General features: G+C 35.2%; 1 protein-coding gene across 5 annotated transcripts; it reads right to left on the bottom strand.

Annotated features, from left to right (window-relative positions):
• Positions 1-84: 84 nt before the first annotated feature.
• On the bottom strand, positions 85-6,884 carry LOC112040005 (pentatricopeptide repeat-containing protein At2g41720). Of its 5 annotated transcripts, none has more exons than XR_002886048.2 (10): positions 6,818-6,884; positions 5,760-5,932; positions 5,112-5,217; positions 3,261-4,370; positions 3,053-3,158; positions 2,760-2,964; positions 2,363-2,495; positions 2,029-2,133; positions 1,144-1,323; positions 85-703 (listed from the first exon to the last, which is right to left on the bottom strand). XR_002886048.2 is itself a non-coding variant. In XM_024072898.2 (10 exons), exons 2-10 carry the CDS (start codon positions 5,879-5,881, stop codon positions 657-659), a joined length of 2,052 nt encoding a protein of 683 aa, XP_023928666.2. In that variant the 5' UTR covers positions 5,882-5,932; positions 6,818-6,884; the 3' UTR covers positions 85-656. The 5 variants fall into 5 exon arrangements, 4 of the variants coding, with proteins under 4 accessions (XP_023928666.2, XP_023928667.2, XP_065620847.1 ...); XM_024072898.2 differs by having other exon boundaries at positions 1,206-1,323; XM_024072899.2 differs by lacking the exon at positions 2,029-2,133 and having other exon boundaries at positions 1,206-1,323.
• Between the last annotated feature and the right edge of the window lie 12,361 nt (positions 6,885-19,245).

The raw sequence follows: 19,245 nt of genomic DNA, 5'->3' as shown, positions 1-19,245 counted from the left end.
CCACATGATAATATAATACAATAGAACTACTAATATGCATGAAGTGTAGCCATGGAAAACATAAGATTCTGATAAACATTCTCATAATCAAACCTGCTTCATATTTTGAATAAAATAGAATTAAAATTTTCCGATTAACAATGAATAAATTACATTGAAGAAAGAGAATGGATACAACAAAGAAATTTTCTCCATATCATGAATACCGGCCTCAGCTGATACCCCAGCGGTCCTCTCTACACATAAAATAGTGACAAGACACAAATCACTTCCTTGGATGTATTGATTTGCAAAAGAGACCCTTTGCTTTAAATTTTCTATCTCTGCAGCCACATACAAAAGCCTTCTAAGAAGGTTGACTTTCTTATTCAAGATGTCAATAGCAAGGTTGATATCCAGTAGCTGCCGGAACTCTCTTTAAATATACTGCACACAGCTTGATCTTGCATAACCTGCTCAACGCCAAAATCTGGCTCATAACTGCCCCAGAGCAAACAACCTACTGCTCAGGTGATCCCTGGTCACCCCCTCCACAGAGAGACAACTTAAATGTAGCCATCCTCCATCAAGTTGACGGTGACTCTTGCGTATCGGGCTTTATATGCTTTTGCTCCATTTGTCCATGCCTCCATGGTAAGGTCAGATGAGAAGGATCACTATTTGCTCACAGATATTTGATCCCCAACTTTTCTTTTCAAGGAATCTGCACAAATTCATAACCCAAATAAAGTTAGTGGATTCTCGGGTAGTTGCAAGAGCAAAAAAATGGAGGATGTAGCAGAAATTAAGAATGTAATAAATTGATAGAATGGTTGTAATTTATTTTTTGATTGGTAAAAGAATAATAGAAGTGTCATAATTTAAGTCCTAACAACTGAAAGAAAGAGCAGTTATGTCATAACTACAAGTGGACGTAGATCTTATAGTTTATTGACAGATCCCACAGGTCACATTTCCCATGTATATCATTCAAATTACTTTCAAGTTCATCAGTTTATATTGTTTCTTAGGTAAGCACTAGCCACCAGGACCGTACACCAAGACTTCATAATGATTCTCTCTATCTGGTCCAATCTAAGGAAAGAAAAAAAAAGGCAACTAAGTTGAAAATCGTATCTATATTATTGGATTGAAAGAACATACATACTAAGATATACATTCACCCGGATGCATGATCCCATCATGATAAATAAGAGCCTACATACCAACTCTTTCTCGAATGACAACAGCATATTCAGCACCACCTCTTTGAGCAAAGAAAAGAATATCATGGTACATTTCATTCGATGGTTGAATTCCTGCATCCTCCATCCACTGCAATACCTGCATCAAAATGACAAAAAAAAAAAAAAAAAAAAAAAAAAAAAAAAAAAAAAAGGAAATTGAATTTCTAGGGTCTATCTCTAAAAAAAAAAAAAAAAAAAAAAAAAAAAAAAAGAAAAGAAAAGAAAAGGAAATTGAATTTCTAGGGTCTATCTCATAAGCATTAAAGAAAGATATTGGAAAATGAAGCTCGCATGTCAGTATGTCACAATGTTATTTGGCCATAACTGCCCTTAAGAAAACAATCAAAGAGAAGGATAAAATGTTCAACCACAGAACAGAATGTTGAAATTTGATAATGTGCATGAAAAAGAAAGGTAATTACTTAAACCAAGAGACATGGTACTTTCCACTAAAGTGAAACAAACAATGCTGGAACAAGTACCAACAACACAGGCTCATATTGAATGCCTAAAAGCTTAATTAATTGTTACGTTCCTATAATCTTAACACCACAGTTGAGATGCATAACACCATTTCATTCATTCAATTCATATTCAGAAAGAAATATTAACTGATTGGGTTGCATCACATGCATTAATTATTTGTTAACCACTGGCCCAGTGCTTGGGAACATTCAAGAGCAGCCTCAGTGTCACTCAATGACATTTAAAAACTTGGCCACCACGCCAGAAATGCTATAAGGCTGGATTTATACCATTGCTGCATAAAGTTAACAAGAAGCAGAAGTTGACCTAAGGTTACCTCAATATATTTCCTCCAATTTCCAGCAGACAAAAGATTCTTCAACAAAATAGAATAAGTATTAAAATTGATATCAGTACCAGTGGCCACTATCTTGTAAAACAACTGCATGAGTGGAAAATAAGATTTTAGTACAAGACTATATATATGGATACATTAACTATCAAAATTTGCAAACAGATTAGCTTTCTTAGATAAAAAACCAATAAACTTAAGATTGCATATTGCTTAAGATGCTCAGAAGATTTAGAGAGAGAAATGGATGCATGAAGGCAAAGTTTTGTGCTTGTCAACATTTACTTATCATATGAAAACTTGAGCAATTTTAAAGAACCTTCATCATAGTCTCAGTCTTCCCACTTTTTCCGAGAAAATGCAGAAGCTGATTCAAAAGTCCAGCTGAAAGTACAGTGAACGAGGGCTCCATAAGCTTAATCAGGTCCACTGCTGTCCTCCAATCCCGTAATCTTAAACCAAAATTCAGTTTTAGTTTCATATGCAGTGATAAAATAATGACAAAAGAAGATATATTGTCAAGTCAGTAAACTGCCATCAAAACAGATTTAGCAAGAACATAATGCTAAACGCATGTGCAAACGCAATAATGCTGACAAGCCGTAAAACTAAAAAATGAAACCTATAAGAAAGATAAAAGAATAGGGAAAGATAAATTAATGCTCATATTTAGCATTCTATTCTTTATACAGAGAGAAAACAGATGGGGAACTTACATGCTACAAGCTGATACCATTTCAAAGAAAATAGAATCCCCAAAAGGGATTTCTTTTTCCCTCATAATTTCTGCCAAAATAAGAACCTTGGATGGTTGGCCTCCTTTATTAAAAGCTCTCATCAACGCTGAACAAGCAATAGTATCAGGTAGGATATTACTTGCTTCCATTTCTTCAAATAGCACACAAGCTTTTTCCCAATTCTCTGATAAAAAATCCTACAAATTTCAGTTTCAAAATATATCTTTCCAATCAGCATCCAATCATGTCAATGGAATAACATACAATCTCACCAGCAGCATTATATGCATGTAGCATTGCAGTATATGTAACCACATCAGGATAACAATCAGCCATCTTCATCGAGTTGAACATAGATTCTGCTTCTTTGAGTTGACCCTGAATTATTGCAAGAACAAAAATGAAGAGAACCAAAATAAAAGAAAATCAATCATGGATAATCTATTAAGTAGTAAGAGGCAACTTTGTGAACACACTTGCCTGTTTGCTGTAGGCACAAATCACAGATGAGTAGACCTCTTTGGACAAAGGAATTTTTAATTTCATCATTTCATCAAGGAAACCAAGTGCCTCAGTATATTTTGACATCTTACAACAACTACTTATCAACACAGTGTAAGTAACACAATCTGGTGTAACTTTCTTTTTCCTCATAGATCTATATAAGGATATAGCTTTCTCGTATTCCCCTACATTCATATAGCTTCCAATAGCGGAGTTATATGCAACCGTGTTCAACTGAATGCCTCGCTGCTCAGCTGCTGAAAGCACAGCATCAATCTTCACCTTTTGACCACATCGTCCACAGGCAGCCAAGAGTGTGCATATTGAGACAATATTTGGCTGGATCCCATCTTGCTCCATCTCACGCAAGACTTCAACAGCTTCAGCCAACAAACCATTAGATCCATAGGCATCAATCAATGCATTGTAGCTGACGAGGTTTGGCTTCCGGTTGTTTCTCTTCATCATTTCAAATACTTCCCAGGCCTTTTTAGGTTGTTGTGATCTTCCATAAGCATTAAGTAAAGATGTATAAGATACAACATCTGGGCAGAAACCACTTTGCTTGATCTCATTGAAAACAGACAATGCCTCTTTACTCATCCCATGTGAAGCATATGCACCTATTAGTGCATTGTAAGAAACAATGTTAGGTTTTAGGCCTTCTGCAAGCATTGTATTGAACACAGCCTTACAATTTTCAATTTGGCCACATACAGAATACAAATGAATGATGCTAGTGAATGTTACAATGTCAGGGTGACATCCTGCTCTCTTCTCCCTCATAGAATTAAACATATCAATGGCTTTCGCATATTGGCCAAGCTTTACTAGGCAATGTATCACAATATTATGGGTGGTTGTGTCAGGACGAATGTTTGTCCCCTTCATTAGCTCAAAATAGGACAAAGCTTTTGAATACTGAGCCCCATTTTTGTATGCAGACAAAACGATATTGTGAGTAACAAGATCAGGCCCAACTCCATTATCTGTCATTTTCTTGCAAACTTTCAAAGCTTCTCTCCAATTTCCACTAGATCCACAAGCATTGATCAGATTGTTATATGTTGACCGACTGGGAGGGATCTGCACCCATATAATAAGATTACCAACATTCACCATGAATGTAATTTAAAAGCTAAGTTGCTATATTGAAGTGCAAGAAAAAATATTAGCAAACATGAAAGCAGAGCAATTATATTGCTCATGAATGCTAAATTATAAGACCAGTTCAAGATTTAATTGATATGAAATATTTAATTGACATAAAAAAGTTTTGACTGCTTAATTTTCCACTAGATCACATACAAAGACACTTGATTCATACTTAACATATATTGTGCATTTAAGAGAGAAAAGAAAAGAAGAAAGCCATTTAGAGCGCTATTTGAAAATTTTAGGAATATGCAACCATTAGATTTTGGGAGGCATAATTCATGGGAAACACCCAAAACACTTCTGTAGACATTTAAAACAAAGTAAACCATATTCTAGGTTGTGCCATATGCAACTCTGAAACTATATTATGAACTTAATCTCGATAAATGAGAATCCTTGAGAACCACCATTAAGTTTCACATAACCCTCTCTTGCTTGATAAGCAAAATATAAGAAGGCAATAAAATCCATGACATGCAAAAAATAGACCATGCCAATCATAAATACATTTTTTGTAAAAAATCCAAAAAGATTCATTTCTTAATAACATGTGATGTTGCAAGCATTTTCTCTCGCCAAATGCCATTTGAGCATCAAAGGAAAAGAATGTTGCTCACATCAAGTTAAACCCAATAAGATTGACTAGGCAAGAAGAATACAAGTACACACAGAAGCACGTAGCATGTCTTCCATAATATTCATGGCCCAACGCGATTGACCTGCTCGACCATGTGCATTGATAAGAGCATTGTAAGTCTCAGCATCAGGCTTGCACCTAGCAAGAAAGGAAATAATATGTCACCACAGCTGTCAAGAATGGTATGCTTATACCACTCTTAACCTACAAAGTATCAAATTGACAACATAAGCAGAACTAACATAGAGAATCATGAAATAATATGGTCTCATTATTAGACAAGTTAGTAATTGTAAGACACTTGGACCAGATTGCTACAATCTAATACTAAATGCATAAGCATAAGCTCAAAAGTATACTATCTGGTTCTCAATTTCTTCATTGAGTTTAGACATTATACGTAGCATGCATTAGATATTTGATTTTCTTTCCTGTCAATGTGATCCAATTCAATCATGAGTCATCAAGCAAACCAGTTATTTGGCCCAAGAAGCAAACTTCGCCTTAAATCTATTGGAAATAAGAGAAGCATTGTGTAATTGAGAATGACTAGTGACAATTCATAATTAACACTGCCTAATTACCATTTACCAAGAGGAGTTTCTTTTCTGACCAATCTGTTTCCTACTGTAATAGGATAATCTGAGAAAATACATAAGATACATAAATAGAAGGCATACCTCCACTCTTGCATCTCAAAAAACAAACCACGTGCTTGATCTGTCCGATTATGCCTAGCATGTAATCTGATCATCATATTATAAATATCGTTCCGAGGACAATAGTTCTTTTGATTTTTCATCCACTGAAAAACTTGAATGCTACGTTCAATAGAACCCCTCTGTGTTATCTCCTATAACAAGCAAAAAACAATACTTTTCAGTATCTTATGTAGGCTCCATGAAGAAATTTATTGATATTCACATCAATTTTTATTTTATTTTTTTTAATTAGTAAGTTACATATGCACCCAATAGGTCTTGAACCCTCATCCTCTTTCTGAAATATGGGAAGAGGAAGTGCCATTTTGAGGTAGAGGCCAAGTTTTTCATCTTACCACAAGTACAATACTTTTTTTGACTACATTGCCTACAAAAACACCAAGCCTTTAGTCCCAAAACTTTAGGGTCAGCTATGGATCCTCAACAAACTAATTAGGTCGGCCCCATGTTTTATGGGACACCAAGCCTGTAGTCCCAAAACTTGTATTTACAATAGATTCAATCATAATAAAGTTACTAAATTTTACGCTGGCCATCAACCTACCAAAACCCTTCTCCTTTTTTCAGGTGTGGAACGACTCTAAACAAAATATATGACACTGAGCATGGGCACGGTAGAGCTTTGCCTTAGCTCCTCCCATAATCAAAATGACACTATTTCAATCACCTATATATCATCAGTTGGCGTTTCAATCATATTTCACATTAGTTGGCACATCATGAGCATAGAAATCCATTTCATCACAAAAAAACCTGCCTCAAATTCTCCATATCTAATTCAATTATCTATTCAACTAAGCAAATCAGCAATACAAAATTAATTAAATTGGGCAAAATAAATAACTGTAGCAGATTCATTCATAATAAAGTCACTAAATTTAAGTTGGCACAGCATGAGCATAGAAATCCATTTCAAATAAAACCCACCTCAAATTCATCAAATTTAATTCAATTTTGGTATCCAACTAAGCTAATTAGCAATAAAAAGTTAAGCAAAAACTTGAATTTTCAAATACCCTGATAAGAAGCGGAAAATTCTTTCTGGCAAAGCGGCCAATCCAGCGATTCAACACGCCCTCAATGTCGTTTAGTCCCAAAACTTGTATTTACAATAGATTCAATCATAATAAAGTTACTAAATTTTACGCTGGCCATCAACCTACCAAAACCCTTCTCCTTTTTTCAGGTGTGGAACGACTCTAAACAAAATATATGACACTGAGCATGGGCACGGTAGAGCTTTGCCTTAGCTCCTCCCATAATCAAAATGACACTATTTCAATCACCTATATATCATCAGTTGGCGTTTCAATCATATTTCACATTAGTTGGCACATCATGAGCATAGAAATCCATTTCATCACAAAAAAACCTGCCTCAAATTCTCCATATCTAATTCAATTATCTATTCAACTAAGCAAATCAGCAATACAAAATTAATTAAATTGGGCAAAATAAATAACTGTAGCAGATTCATTCATAATAAAGTCACTAAATTTAAGTTGGCACAGCATGAGCATAGAAATCCATTTCAAATAAAACCCACCTCAAATTCATCAAATTTAATTCAATTTTGGTATCCAACTAAGCTAATTAGCAATAAAAAGTTAAGCAAAAACTTGAATTTTCAAATACCCTGATAAGAAGCGGAAAATTCTTTCTGGCAAAGCGGCCAATCCAGCGATTCAACACGCCCTCAATGTCGTCGTGAGGGCGGAGCCTGAGGATTTCATGGACCACTTCCGACAAAGTCCAGTCCCTTTGGAAGCGGTCGGCCTCGACTCGGAGGCGGTAGCGTCTTTGAATATCGGCTTTCCTGAGGCCGGTGAGGCGCGTGTATACTTCGTGCTTGCCCTTGTCATAGTCCACGCTCACTTGCTTGTTTTCTTCGAAGGCGGAGTTGTTCTTGCAGAGGATTTTGGATTTGGGTCGAGTTGGACTGAGTTTGAGTTTGAGGTTAAGGTTCAAGGTTATGGTGTTGGTATTGGTTCCCATTGCTCATTTGCCGAAGAGGAGCAAAGAGAGAGAGAGAGTGTGTGTTTGTGTGTGTGTGTGTGTGTGTGTGAAGTGGATAATAGGTGGGATAGGATTTATCAAATAGATTCTGTTTACATGCGCGCCTCGCGTTGTTGTCTCGTGGGATTCACCTTCTGGGCCATCGTCGCCCCTACACCCCATCCCACGGGTCAATGGCCACTTGGGCTTTTCTTGGTAAGTCCATGGGTAGTATCACAAGGACACGTACTTAAGTATTCTTATTCAGTATTTAGTATTGAGAAAATATATGTTTGAGTGTAACCAGTATTTAGTATTGAGAAAATATATGTTTGAGTGTAACAGAAATAGTGGGTTCCAGTTATCTTAATTGGTAAAATTTTTGATGGTTGTATAAGAGATTTGGAGTTCAATTTCCACGTCCACCAAAAAATGATTGGTATCTTAGTCTGATAATAAAGAGTGTTACAGAAATACGTATAAAAAATGTTATTATTATTTAAATACTAAAAACTGTTGTTTAATCAGCAGTGCCAAATAGCCCCTAAACATGTCACTTGCATTAAATTTTAACATTTAAAAAAAAACTTTTTCACATACAAATAGTCAAATATAATATTGATTTCAAATTTTCAGTTCCATGTTGACGAAGAACGGAAAGCATGATGGAGGTTAGATATCGTTTAAGCTTTTGAAATTTTATTGATGAATTTTTGAACTGAATTTTTATTTTACATGTTACATGCATATTTAAAGACTCCAAAAAAAATCTAATTATTTTAAGTAAAATTATTTCTAAACATTTCCTAAATTATACAATACCGTAATAGTAATTACAAATATAAATTAGGCTCATAATGTGGAAGACGGACTCTGGCCTTAGCTTAGTAGTGGCCCGCTTATAATCAAAATTAATTTTTATTATGGGGTTAATATATTTTGCAATGGGAGATTTGAACAAGAAACAAACTATTCTATACTTTGCAAAAATATGCTTTGAACTTTATTAACATGATCTTTTTTGTTACATTATTCACTATGTGTTTCGCTCTTTTTTGTTTCACTACTCAGATTTTTTCTAAGACCCTCTCTTTGTCTGTCTTAATTCCTTTTATAATTTCCCTTATCTTTCTTCTTCATCCTTATCTATAGCTTGGTTCTCCTTATTTTCTTCTCCAGCATGTGCTATAGTAGGTGCTGTCCTAGCATGGTTGGGCAACTTCCCATTAGGTTCTTCATTTTGGGCGAAGAGGGATGAAACGGCTAGGATGGGGATTAAGGGCAATATAGTAATTGGACATGGTTTGAAAGTGTTTCGAAGGTCTCCAAAAAGCCAGTGCACTCCCTCTCTTTCATCACTTTCTCTTTCACTAAAACTGTGTTTGGTTGCAAATGGAGCAAGAGAAAAGAAAAAAAAAAAGATTAAGGGTTTGTTTGGGATCTACTTATTTTGTTGAAACTAAAAACTTTTTACTGAAAGTATTATAGATAAAAGTAAAAGTTAGCTGAAATAGTATAGTGGAACTCATGAATAGTATCAAAAAGTGCAGTGAGACCCATGAATAGTAGCAAAAATAAGCTGAATAGTAAAATAAGTTGGCAAAAATAATATTTGCCAAACAGACACTAAGTGTGCGATTTGGCTCCAAATATTTTTACCCTAAAATAATTATAAAAAAAATTCCTACGAAAAAAGTATCTTAAATGCATCAATGTAGTCCTCCCCACTCATTATTATACAAAAGATTTGTCTTCTAATATCAGTGTTCATCCGCTATGCAGCAGCTCAAGAACCTCTTTGTCTATTGTGCTAGCAACCTCTTCAACATTGTCCATTGTGGAAGGAACCCATGTCCCCGGACAACCACCATTGGCGCTTCTTCTCAGGATCAAGAATATCTTGGTCCATATGAGCCCTCTAATTAAAATATTGTCTACTCTTAACTGAAAACAATAAAGAAATATAACAATTTAACACAAATGAAAGGATACTAAACGTCATGTGAATAATAAAAATAAAAATTTGATTCAGGTACTAAAAACAACATATCACAATGGAACAAAGTGTGTGTAATAAAACATTGCTCTTTTTTTACCAACCTTACTTTCACAAGGGCTCACTAGTCTCTATTAATACCATTTTTATTTTTGTTAGTGCCAGTCACTATTGATACTGGTAGAAAATGCCACTCCTCACAATAATTTTGGTATTTTCTAAGTTCTAAAGTCTAATTTTGCACCCCCCCTAAAATGAAAGGCAACATACTTAGGTTTGAGGAAAGTTTGTAATGTAAAGCGTGTGTTCAACTTGAATTATTAGGGGCTGATGCCTTTGTAATTATTCATCATAGCGTGCTTATGTAGAAATTTTTGTTTAGCATTATTTACTTTCTAATGTACGTTTGATTGGTTGTTTGTGTTCTTTATCTTGGTGCAGATAGCATGAGGAAATTGGGTGTTATCAAGGGCCAGTCATAGGGAGAGTTAATTTGGGTCATCACTATACTAGAGATGTTATGGTCTGGCGGATGGGGAAAAGTGAGAATAGCAATAATATCAACAAATATTGCTGAACATACATATTATCGATACGACAGTCTTATGGCATCTTTGCTTAAGTTTTACTCCAAATCTATGTTCTTAAGAGTGTAAATGGAAGGATTTCTATCCCAAACCTTCATATATACTTTTCCTACTTCATGAAAGATTTTCTTCTATCACGTTGTGTTATGGGCCCAATCATTATTATTTTCCTTAAGACCTAAAACATGATTGTAACCATATATATACCAAATCACACAATTGAAGTTAAGAAAATTATCTTCTATATAGGTAAAACATTCAATATTCGAATGTTCTTTGTGCAAGAAACCTGACTCATACGAAATCCTGAACTTAAATCTCAAAAGATGAGGGATGATCAGGGACGGAGGGAGACTTGGGCCCTAAATTTTTTTTTAATTAATATATACATAGTCACTAATTTTAGCAATTTTGTTCCATAAAATCACATTTTGTCCCCCTTAATATTATCGTTGATTCTTTTAGGAGTAATACTCTAGCCACAAAATTTTCTATAACATTTTTACAAACTGTTGTAGTAGTAAATTTTTATTAGTTTGCATCTGGGCTTATCATTTATATCGCATTTTTACTTACTAATAACCACTCACTACATTAATAATTTGTAAAAAAAAGTTTGTAATTCTAGCATTTTCCTCCTTTTAAAGGCCAGATCTAAAATCTAAAGCAAAATAAACAAGCCCAAAAAAATTATTCAACAACAAAAATTACTAATAGTAAAGCTAAAAACAATTAAACTCAATCAACCAATTTTATTTAAAACAAACAACTTGACTCTTAAAAAAATTTTAAACAAAATAATTTTGTCCATACCTGGATGTACACATAAAAAAACACACAAAAAAACTCATTAACTGTTAAGTAACTGAGCTAGAAGCTAGAACCACCGCGCATACAACTAACAATAAAACTGCCTCCCTAACTTCAAGTTCTGGCTTCGTCTCTAGGGATGATCATGGTTGATTGGTATTGTATGTGCAAGAAGAGTGGTGATCTTCGGTGTTTAGTGCGCGATGCCTAAATATGTGTATATGATGGTTAAAGGTTGGAGAAGAAACCAAGCTGCTTCAGACATATAGGGCTCGGAAATTACTATCATCGTGCTTATTGTGGAATTTGTGGAGAAAGAAGAAGGAAATAAAAGATTAAATAAATCAAGAAGGGCCACGTGCAAGGTCTCAAAAAGTCCCTCCCGCTCACATCACTCTCTCTCTCTCTTCCCGTTCGAACTAAATACAAAAGCTCTCACATTCTCTCTCCTCGTCAACAAATCATCCTAACTACTCAACCAACCTCTTTTAGGATTCCTCCCAATGATTCCTCATTCCTCCCATGACTCACCCAAGAATATATATATATATATATTTTGGACCAATTAAAGTAAACTCTTCCACTATAACTAGGAAACGAATAAGTATGAAATAGTGATAATATTATATTAAAAAACAAAAGAAAAAAAAGGTAGAGTTTGAATTTTGAATGATGTTCACGGCGTTGTCAGTGACTTATCACTACTTGTCAAGCACACAAAAAAACAAAAAGTTAAGATTAAAATAAAAAGAAACATAAAAGGCATAAGAAGAAATGTATGGTCTAAGAGCATTCGCATCAGTGTATTTATTTTACACATTTATTTTTACACTAAAAACTTACTTTTTCTATTTTACACATTCACTTTTACAAAACACCCACATCAATTTATTTATTTTACAAGTTATTTCAATAAAATATTCAGTACACTCTATTTTTTTATTATTTCTTTTTACCTACCTCCCTTAAATACCCGCGCCCTCTCTCTCTCTTTCATTTTCTGGTTTCTTTCACGCTCTCACTCTCTTTCTCTCTACACCCACTCTCTGGTCTTCTCTTCCAACCCATCCGCCACAGCTCCGACCACCAAACGCCACCGATCCACCACCCTCCACCACCGAAGCTCCGCATCAACGATCTCCACAACCCCGCATCACCGATCTACCATAAACCCATCCGCCACAGCTCCGACCACCAAACGCCACCGATCCACCACCAAATCTCCACCACCGAAGCTCCGCATCACCGATCTCCACAGCCGCATCACCGATCCACCACCAAATCACAAAATCCATCCGCCACAGCTCCGACCACCAAACGCCACCGATCCACCACCAAATCTCCACCACCAAAGCTCCGCATCACCGATCTCCACAGCCGCATCACCGATCCACCACCAAATCACAAAACCCATCTGCCACAGCTCCGATCCGCATCGTCGATCTCCGATCTCCATGTTTGTGTATCTCTGTGTTTTTTTTTTTTTTTTTTTAAAGCAAGTGTATCTCTGTTTTGTGTGTTGATTTGTCTAGATGTGTTTGTGTGTTGATTTGTCTGGTTGTGTGCATCTTAGGAAAAAGAGGAAGATGAGATACTGAGTTTGTTGAGCCGAAGAAGAAAGAGAAAAAAACGAGCGAATGGAAATGAATAAATTATTCTTTACACGAGTTACAATAACCGTGTATATTTACACGGTTACTGTAGCTCGTGTAAAGAAATACACATTTTTATACAATTTTAGAAGAGCTGAATGAGTGCATTTTTGAGCAAAAATGTGTAAAAATTGAGGTTTACATGATTTTACATGACTTTAAACACACTGATGCGAATGCTCTAAGTAGATAAAGAAGAAGAAGAAGAAGTAGTAGAAGCTGAAGAGAAGATCGGCCAAATGGATTGCTACAGGCAATGTGGTGGCGACAACGGCAGTGTTAATGACGACAGTGACCCAAGCAAGAGCAAGTTAGTAAGTTATTTAGAAAGGAGAGAGATTATTAATGTTAGGTCTTTTTATTTTTTGTTTGATGTTCCGGTCCGGTATGAAGTTCCCGGCCAGAATCCGATTTTTTTCCCAGTATGGCCGGAACGACCTGGTATAGTCCGGTATTCAAACTGGTACGAAACAAACACACTTTTGTACCGTCTCAGGCGCCGGTGTGAAATATTCCAGCTATACCAACCGATACGGTACAAGATCGACTCTCTTGACGTACATACATTCATACATACATATATGATTTTATTATAATAAATAAGAATATGCATATATACTAATTCAGCAGCACCACCTCTCTGAGTAAAGAAAATAATATCATGGTTCATTCCACTAGAAGGTTAAACTCCTGCATCCTCCATCCACTGCAATGCATGCACCAAAATGACCAAAAAATAAAAAAATAAAAAAATATAGAGGAAGTTGAATTTCTACAACCTATTTCATAAGCATAAAAGTAAGATATTGGAACTTGAAAGCTTGCATGTCACAATGTTATTTGGCCACAACTGTCCATATTTTGAATTCTTTTTAATAATACAACTAAAGTCAATTATTATTATTATTTTTTTTTGAAGAGCAACTAAAGTCAATTATACTTTGAATGGTTTTATAAAGTTGATTATACTTTGATTGGTATGAATGTTATATCAACTAGTTGCTAATCCGTGCGATGCACGGGAAAGTTTTTAGTAACTATGAGATTTTAGCAAATCAAATGCTTTAAAATTTGAAAATCTTAAAGAACTTACATTAGCACTCATCAATTTGTTTACAAAGCTAATGTTAAATAAATCTACTAATTGCATTCTCATATCCTTTGCCATTTGCAAGGTGACAAGACTCTTTTCATTACGGTTTGCATCCTTCTATCCTTCAAAAGCTTTAAGAAGTGCCATATGGTCACTACATAAGAATGTGTATAAGGTTATACAAAATTTTGTCATTATAATCAACATCCTAAAGCTAATATCCAATCCAAAATTTGCACATAAATTCCTTAAATTGTATATCAAATTAGAAGGAAGAAATTACATGTAAAAGCCAATTCAATAAAGAGATCTATCACACACAGTGATCAATAGTTTAAAAACAAATGCCTTGTAATGTATCTGCTGTATAGTGTAATCATAGAAATATGTGCTTATCTAAGAATATTTCCATAACATACTTACCCTTATTTGAATTTGAAGAGGACTGTGATCTTTTTGCCACTCAATTATTCNTTTTTCTTTCTTTCTTTTCTTTCTTTCTTTCTGTCTTTCTTCTTTCTCTCCCCTCTGGGTGTTTTCTTCTTCCCCTGTTTTTTCCTCTCCCTCGGTCCCCCTCATTTCTACCGTGGTTACCTCCCTTTTATAGTGAGTTAATTCAATGGGATTTCTCCCTTTTACCCCTAGGGCTTCACCAACTGTTTTTGGTTTGTTGTGGGCATCCTTTCAAAATTATCCACTCACCCATTGGTTGCCCCGACCACTGCCATCTGCTCAGAACATGTTTGCTACACGACAAAATTCTCTTTTGTTTGTTCTTGCCGTATACCTCTACCTTACTACCTAGCTCTATGGCATGCACCAGTGGTCTCAACCATTTATTACTTTTTTTTGGGTAAGATATCATCCCAGCAGAATATGTTCCCAAAAGAAGTCATGGCAGGAAACCAAATATAGACCCCCTTTCCCCCACCACCAAACCACACCCTCTGAATCTCTTTGACCGTGGGCCACCTTCCTTGTATTGGCTGGGTACAGGTTGGTGGTGCCCGGCCCTTCTGTTTTTGTCTTCTTTCGTTCCCACGTTGTTCCTGTCGTAGCAGATCAACTCTGTTTTGTCCTACTACAAGTCTTTCACACGTTTCCTGTTGGGTTTGTCATTTTCTTTAGTTGGGGCTTTTCTTTCCTTCACGCGTTTCCTGCTGCTGACATTTCCTGCTGCTCCTTGTTTTTTTTCATCGTTCTTCTTCATATCAGTTTTCATGCTTATCTTTTTTATATAAAAGGATTTGGGCTTTTGTGGGCCAAATAATGTTGACTGGATCAAAAGAGTCTTGGGCCCAATTTATCTTCATCTGCTGAAACCATCCTACCAGAGAACTGTATTCTGCAGTAGACTTGTATTCTGCGGCAGACTTGTATTCTACGGCAACTTGTATTCTGCAGCAAACTTGCATTTTGTCGTAGATTGCTTTCATTTGCACTTCTTTATGTGGACCCTTCTTGTTCTTTGGTCTTCTTGGTGGGCCTTTGGGCCTTACTCTTCATTGGGATTTCTTCCTCATAAGCCTTTGGGTACAAATTTGCAAAAATGGGCATCAACAGTTTCTTCTCAAACTCAATCTACTACCAATCTAAATCACACACACAAATAAAACACAACAAAAAGAGGGGATCAATACAAACACCAACACTATAACACAGATAATTATATAAGTTTCACAGTTAAAGTAAATACAACCACTGATTCTCTCACCAGCTGGGTTGTGTTCCTAGCAACCCCACAAAACCAAAAAAAAAAAAAAAAAAAAAAAAGCATTAAGATTTTTTTTCCTGAAAAAAAAAAAAAAGTTGAAATATAGCAATAAGTTTTATAACCATGAACAAAAAAGAATTAAAGATATCAACTATTCTAATTCTTTCTCTTTTGATGTTGGTTTTCCAACATGTTCTCAGGAGCAAATAGAAAAAGGGCCAATCAAAATCAAATAAACCCATTCGTAAATCACAATTTCAAATACAACCCACTATAAGATTCCCCTTAAAACAACCATACAGCCTCTGTATCCTGTCTCTTGTCTTTGTAATATAAAAAAGTGTCTATCCAGTGCTGATACACAACATAAGAAAAGTGTTGCTTTTACTAGATTACTCTTAGCACTTATATAAAACGTCAATTTTCCTCATTAATGGCACAATACAATTTTTTTGAGACATTTTATCAAACACACATCATGCATTATTGTTGCAACCATTCCCTACATATAATGTGATCAAAGAACTTCCTAGAATTTCAACAATAATAGAATACCATAATACCTCCAAAACATAGTCAAGTTAGAATTTCAACAATAACTGACTGTAATCAAGAGTATAGTCAAAATCATCTATTTTTGTATATGTAATCATAAGGATACGTTTTGACAATTACATTACTTACACATTGAAAAATAATAAACTGTTCTAAAAATCATATCCAGGAGATGCATAGACACGGGTATAAACAATTAAACAGAGATTCTTACCTGAGTCTCAGTCCGAGTCACCCAAATAAACCTGATCCTCTTCTTCCAAATCTTGCTTCAGGGCTCACACAAATCGGACTGGTACTATATCTGCCACTTGAGCAATTTTAGACCAGATGGTTTCTAAGAAGAGAAAGGAGGGATCACATGCTACAGGAGTTTTGGGTGAAGATTTGGGGGGAAAGAGATGGTTTTTGAGAATAAATAGGAGTGGTCGCATATTACAGGTTTTAGTTTCAGTTTTTAGAAAAAATTTCAGAGTTCGGTTTTGAGGGAAGGAAAAGGGTAGAGATTTGGGTTTTGGGGGAAGGAGAAGGGTAGAGAGATTTTCAAAGTTGATGGCGTCGACAAAGGTGTTTTGGTTTCAGAATTATACCACGAAAGAGTCTTTGGTTTGAGAAAGGAGAGTATATATATTTAATAAAAAGAAATAAATGAGCGACTGGCTTGCTAGTGGATGATAGTCTGACACTCCAACGATTCTCTCTCAGTCTCCTTTTTTCTGTCTCTGTTCTAAGGAAGAAGATGTTTTGGTGAAAGAAAGGGTAGAGCATCGTGAAAGAGAAGGCAAAGCATCGGGGGTTTTAGAAATGTTTTTTTTTATGTTTTTTTTTTTTAATATTGTGTTGATGTGGAAAATTGTGGGATACACTTTGACGATTCTCTCTCAATCTCCTTTTTTTTGTCTCTGTTCTGAGGAAGAAGATGTTTTGGTGAAAGAAAGGGTAGAGCCAGTGGCAACTCCAGGAATTTTTTACAAGGTGTTCCTTAAGAAGTATAAATTAAACAATCTAATAATTTGGTATATTGTTGTTTCATTAATTATAAAATTATTAATTGTTGTTTATCCTAACATAATTTAATTTGTTTGTCTTTTATAATATATTGATTAATTAAATTATTAATTATTGTTTATTAGTTGCTTTCCTTAATTAATTATTAGTTAATTAAATTATTGTTTATTGGTTGCACTAGCACATATTCCATGTGCATTTACTTTCCCTAATTCAAATATCTTATCCGGCCCTATGTGCCCATCCACCCCTCACTCCACTCAACAGACAAGTCTCATGCCCCCAATAAAAAAATTTTCAATTTCAACTAAATAAATTGTTTCCAAATAAATTCTTAATAAACCGTCAAACAAAGAAATAAATGCATAGAAGAAAAAAAAAATTCATTGTTGCACTGTGTACACAACACAACACTACAATTTACTAACTTTATTATATCTCAACTCCCCGTTCATTTCAAAGTTTCAAACAAACTCAATTTTTACTTTTAAAAAAAGACACTAACAGACAAACATAACTATTTACCATTAAAAAAACTGCTATTCATATAAGCACAAAAAGACAAAAAAAAAAAAAAAAAGACAAAAATCAACTCATAGAGCACAACTATTAAGGTATGGATAAAGGCTTTGGTACAATCCATAATGACCCTCCCACACAACTCAGCAAGTAGCAGAACTACCAAATTGACACTGAAGATAGATGTTATAACAAAGTCACACGTATTATGGCTAAAAGCTGCAGCTATTCAAAAACAATGAATCTTGATATGTTCTTTCCTCACAGCTTGCACAAGGAAGGTGGAAACATTCTTCTTCCAATCTCCCTGAAGTTGTATAACCTCAGCTTGATATAAGCCTAATAAAAATAATCACAGATTGGGGTAATTTTCCTTACCCTAATTTTTGAGCTTTTCTTTATAGACAATGGCAACAACTAAAAATTCAAAAAATTGCAGACCATAAACTCAACTTGATATACAAAGGAGGCAGCTAACGACAGAAGAATTAACCCTAAAAATTTTAAATATACATTGAAAATAAAATTTAAGTATACCTCAACTTGATATACAGACCTCGTAGCTGATGTAGATATTGACAGCTCGTACAGAGGAGGCAGCTTACAACTCCTCATGGTGGCCTTGAACTTAGGCCTGTGGTCGGACCAATTTGCCTCTCGCAAAAGGATACGGATAGGAAACAGAGTGTTGATTGAATTACTGAAATACAAAAAAGAGATCAATGCAGCCAATAATTGAAATTAGCAAAACCCATTATAGGGCTCCAAACCCATCAATCTAAGCTAATCATTTAGAAGAAACACTCCCAAACGAAACATGAACAAATGGTCCAGACCTGTGTGACTAAGAAAATGCAAAGGTGAAATTTTTTATGTAAATACCTGAAGTGAATCATCCACATTCTGTCTGTCAGTATTTCTGAGCTCTTCTTCAATGTATTGTTTTTTGATTCAATTAAATGAGGAGAGGAAGAGATGAAGGAGGGAAGAGAAAGCCGCAATTCTGAAGTTTTGAAACCGTGAAAGACAGGACGAGCAAAAGGAGGGGAAATATTGATGAGGCACGAATGAGTGATTCACTTAAATAAGGAGAGGAAGAGATGAAGGAGGGAAGAGAGAGGTTGGCGTTAGAAAGCCGAAGGTCTGAAGTTTTGAAACTGTATTTGGAAGGGAGAGAGGTTGGCGTTAGTCAAGCTAAAGGTCTGAAGAAGAAGAAAGGGTTGGCGTTAAAAGAATAATAAAGGATTGGGTTTGGGCTTTATGGTGGACGGCAATGTAATATTCACGTTTTGGGCTTTATGGTGGGCATAATTGAAGCTATAAATATTGGGCTTTATTGTGGAGGTATGGCTGGAAATATTTATATATATATATATAATATTTTGAAATTAGGAAAAAATTTAGTAAAAGTATTTTAAAATTATAAGAGAAATTTAGGAAAAAAATTTGGAAATGACATAGCGGATGATGTGGCTCAACGGGAGCGTAGCAACATTAAATGCTACGCTTCAGCTT

Source organism: Quercus suber, unplaced genomic scaffold (genome assembly GCF_002906115.3).
Source record: "Quercus suber isolate HL8 unplaced genomic scaffold, Cork oak 2.0 scaffold_583, whole genome shotgun sequence".
Classification (NCBI taxonomy): domain Eukaryota; kingdom Viridiplantae; phylum Streptophyta; class Magnoliopsida; order Fagales; family Fagaceae; genus Quercus; species Quercus suber.
The sequence above is the reverse complement of the archived record's forward strand: the minus strand, read 5'-3'. Positions and strand labels throughout refer to the sequence as shown.